This window comes from Procambarus clarkii, chromosome 38, assembly GCF_040958095.1.
Source record: "Procambarus clarkii isolate CNS0578487 chromosome 38, FALCON_Pclarkii_2.0, whole genome shotgun sequence".
Lineage (NCBI taxonomy): Eukaryota > Metazoa > Arthropoda > Malacostraca > Decapoda > Cambaridae > Procambarus > Procambarus clarkii.
The window spans coordinates 31,014,120-31,017,715 of record NC_091187.1 but is presented as its reverse complement, the minus strand read 5'-3'; the positions used below and the strand labels follow the sequence as shown (position 1 = coordinate 31,017,715).

The 3,596-nt window shown below is 32.1% G+C and overlaps 1 protein-coding gene across 1 annotated transcript in view; it reads left to right on the top strand.

The window, feature by feature from the left end:
* The first annotated feature begins 460 nt into the window (after positions 1-460).
* Positions 461-3,596, top strand: part of LOC138372313 (uncharacterized) — a 9,309-nt gene continuing 6,173 nt past the window's right edge. The window contains exons 1-5 of the mRNA XM_069337595.1: positions 461-737; positions 962-1,054; positions 1,243-1,360; positions 1,473-1,601; positions 1,784-1,891. Of these exons, the coding sequence (XP_069193696.1) occupies positions 962-1,054; positions 1,243-1,360; positions 1,473-1,601; positions 1,784-1,891 (448 nt within the window). The 5' untranslated portion in view covers positions 461-737. The remainder of the gene's footprint in view (positions 738-961; positions 1,055-1,242; positions 1,361-1,472; positions 1,602-1,783; positions 1,892-3,596) is intronic.

The following is a 3,596-nucleotide window of genomic DNA, read 5'->3' as shown; positions in this document are numbered from 1 at the left end:
TTGACAGATGGAAGGCAACTGAATACAGACAGTTTCTTCTCTACACAGGAAAGCTTGTATTGAAAGGTATTCTACCCCAAGAGATGTATGATCATTTCCTTACTCTCAGTGTTGGTATAAGTTTTCTTGTTTCGCCCACATGTATGTCCTTAAAATACGGCAAATATGCTCATGACCTTTTGCTGAATTTTGTATCAAGGTGTGGTGATCTGTATGGGAAAGATTTTCTAGTCTACAATGTTCACAGTTTGATTCACCTAACAGCAGATGCTGAGGAACATGGTACTCTTGACAGTTGTTCAGCTTTTCCATTTGAAAATTATTTGCATCAGCTGAAAAAGATGGTCAGATCAAGTAAAAATCCAATTGTCCAAATTACAAAAAGAATAAAGGAGGCTGAAAATACCATGATTTATAAAACATCTCCAGATAATAAAATTTCTCATAAATTTCCTAACAATGTATATTCGTTACCTGGATATAATTGCTGTGAAGTGTTAAGGACTGTACACAGCCGAAGAAGTGAAGAAAATTACTTCATTGTTAGGGTATATCCTTTTCAAAGCCCAATATTTACTAGTCCTTGTGATTCAAGAATATTTGGGGCCTTCAATGTTAATCCACGTAAGGACTTTTTAAAAAAAGTGTATAGGATTAACACATCAACCAGAGGAATGTTAATCAAGAAAACAGAAAGTACTTATATCTTCTTGTCAATACTACATGATTTATGACTAGTAAGTTTCTTGTGATTGTTTTTGATTCTTGTGCAAGCTGTAGGAATACTCTTTGCTTACATTGCAAACTTTTAACTTTAGTAAAAAGTATTGTTCACCATCATAACATATTAGAATTAAGGTTAACATTGTTGTTTAGTACTATATAAAATTAGTGACTGCTTATTTTCTTAGACACTGATAATGTGCTGCAGAAAATGTCCCTAATCAGTTTAAATTTGTAGATGGCTGAATCTGAAAATAAATACATCGTTGTGGAAGATGAAGAAGGAGAATTGTCAATCATCCATATCAAATGGATGTTTAGTGCATCTGATGTAAGTCAATATATATATATTGTTTATTTGCAAAATTAAAACATTAGTATTTAAAATATGTGTATATGATATATGTTGATAGATTTAGAGATATATATGTATATAATATATGAAATACAGTGGGGCCTCGATTTATGAGACATACATTTACATATACATATATTTACAAATATATGTCCCCTTTCCAGGGATCAAACGTGGGCTATTGGCCACGTGAAAACCAATCATCGAAAGCCAAAAGAGGAGAAATACCAGACCCATCGAAATGGAGACGTTTCAACATCAGCAAGATTTATTCCATTGATAGTAATTAAATACAAGCATTGATTCATATGGTTAAATCAAAAATTTCTCAATGTTTTGATGTTATACAAAGTTTCGTAATAATGAATTATATATACTCTAATTTTTATTATAGGTACTTGGGAACTTGCCCTAAAACACCTTAAAAAGGCAGAAGAAACGTCAAATATGGAAAGTGACACAGACACAAGTTATCACCATAGGGCAGTAAAATACAGAAGAATACCAAATGATGTGGATAGAGGTATGTAGGAATGAATGTTTAGAGTTATTCAAAATAATTGTTAAAAAAATGAAACATGATTGGCTTAATGGAACAAATAATCTTATTTACTAGGTAATATATTTTGCTAGGTAATATATTAAAATATATATATAGATATATGTTAATAGTTTTTCTGAATGCATTAAACGTTTTTGTTTCAGACAGTGAAGATTCACCACCAAGAAAAGTAACTGTTTCCATGCCCCGAAAGACTGCCGAGTGTAAGCTGACTCTAGATGAACATCAAAATAATATGATACAGGAATCAGGTAATTTAATTTAATTGAAAACATTTTATTTCTTTTTGAATGATGGTTTTCTTTTTAGACAGAACTGGACAGAACTATTTTGTATTTAAAACTATTTGGTAAATATTTTCTATACAATGCTAATACGCTTCCACCCCTGACAGAATCATGTGGGACCAGCAAGTCTATCTGCAGGCCCAGTAAAATACCTTCCCCTCAAACTCCTAGACAAGACAGAACTGGTAAGCTTTAAGTAACTGGAGAAACATTTACATACACAGATAGTAACGTACTTGTGTATGATTTTAATGTAATATTTTTTACCAGCCTTCAGGGTGATGGAAACACTTTAAATGGTGTCGCTCCATTGTGTGAAACAAAATTTTTTAATGCATTCATAAAAGCTATAAGCTAATGTAATAATTCAATAATTACTATTTGTAGTTTTATGTATTTAAAACTATTTTGTAAATATTTTCTATACAATGCTAATACGCTTCCACCCCTGACAGAATCATGTGGGACCAACAAGTCTATCTACAGGCCGAGTACAAAACCTTCCCCTCAAACTCCTAGACAAGACAGAACTGGTAAGCTTTAAGTAACTGGAGAAACATTTACATACACAGATAGTAACGTACTTGTGTATGATTTTAATGTAATATATTTTTACCAGCCTTCAGGGTGATGGAAACACTTTAAATGGTGTCGCTCCATTGTGTGAAACAAAATTTTTTAATGCATTCATAAAAGCTATAAGCTAATGTAATAATTCAATAATTACTATTTGTAGTTTTATGTATTTAAAACTATTTTGTAAATATTTTCTATACAATGCTAATACGCTTCCACCCCTGACAGAATCTTGTGGGACCAACAAGTCTATCTACAGGCCGAGTACAAAACCTTCCCCTCAAACTCCTAGACAAGACAGAACTGGTAAGCTTTAAGTAACTGGAGAAACATTTACATACACAGATAGTAACGTACTTGTGTATGATTTTAATGTAATATATTTTTACCAGCCTTCAGGGTGATGGAAACACTTTAAATGGTGTCGCTCCATTGTGTGAAACAAAATTTTTTAATGCATTCATAAAAGCTATAAGCTAATGTAATAATTCAATAATTACTATTTGTAGTTTTATGTATTTAAAACTATTTTGTAAATATTTTCTATACAATGCTAATACGCTTCCACCCCTGACAGAATTGTGGGACCAACAAGTCTATCTACAGGCCGAGTACAAAACCTTCCCCTCAAACTCCTAGACAAGACAGAACTGGTAAGCTTTAAGTAACTGGAGAAACATTTACATACACAGATAGTAACGTACTTGTGTATGATTTTAATGTAATATATTTTTACCAGCCTTCAGGGTGATGGAAACACTTTAAATGGTGTCGCTCCATTGTGTGAAACAAAATTTTTTAATGCATTCATAAAAGCTATAAGCTAATGTAATAATTCAATAATTACTATTTGTAGTTTTATGTATTTAAAACTATTTTGTAAATATTTTCTATACAATGCTAATACGCTTCCACCCCTGACAGAATCTTGTGGGACCAACAAGTCTATCTACAGGCCGAGTACAAAACCTTCCCCTCAAACTCCAAGACAAGACAGAACTGAAAGCTCTCCTTTCGAAAAATCTAGTAAGTACCGATTTATTATGTGTTGATTATTTTTTGTTATACATACAAGAAAATACATTGAGGGAGA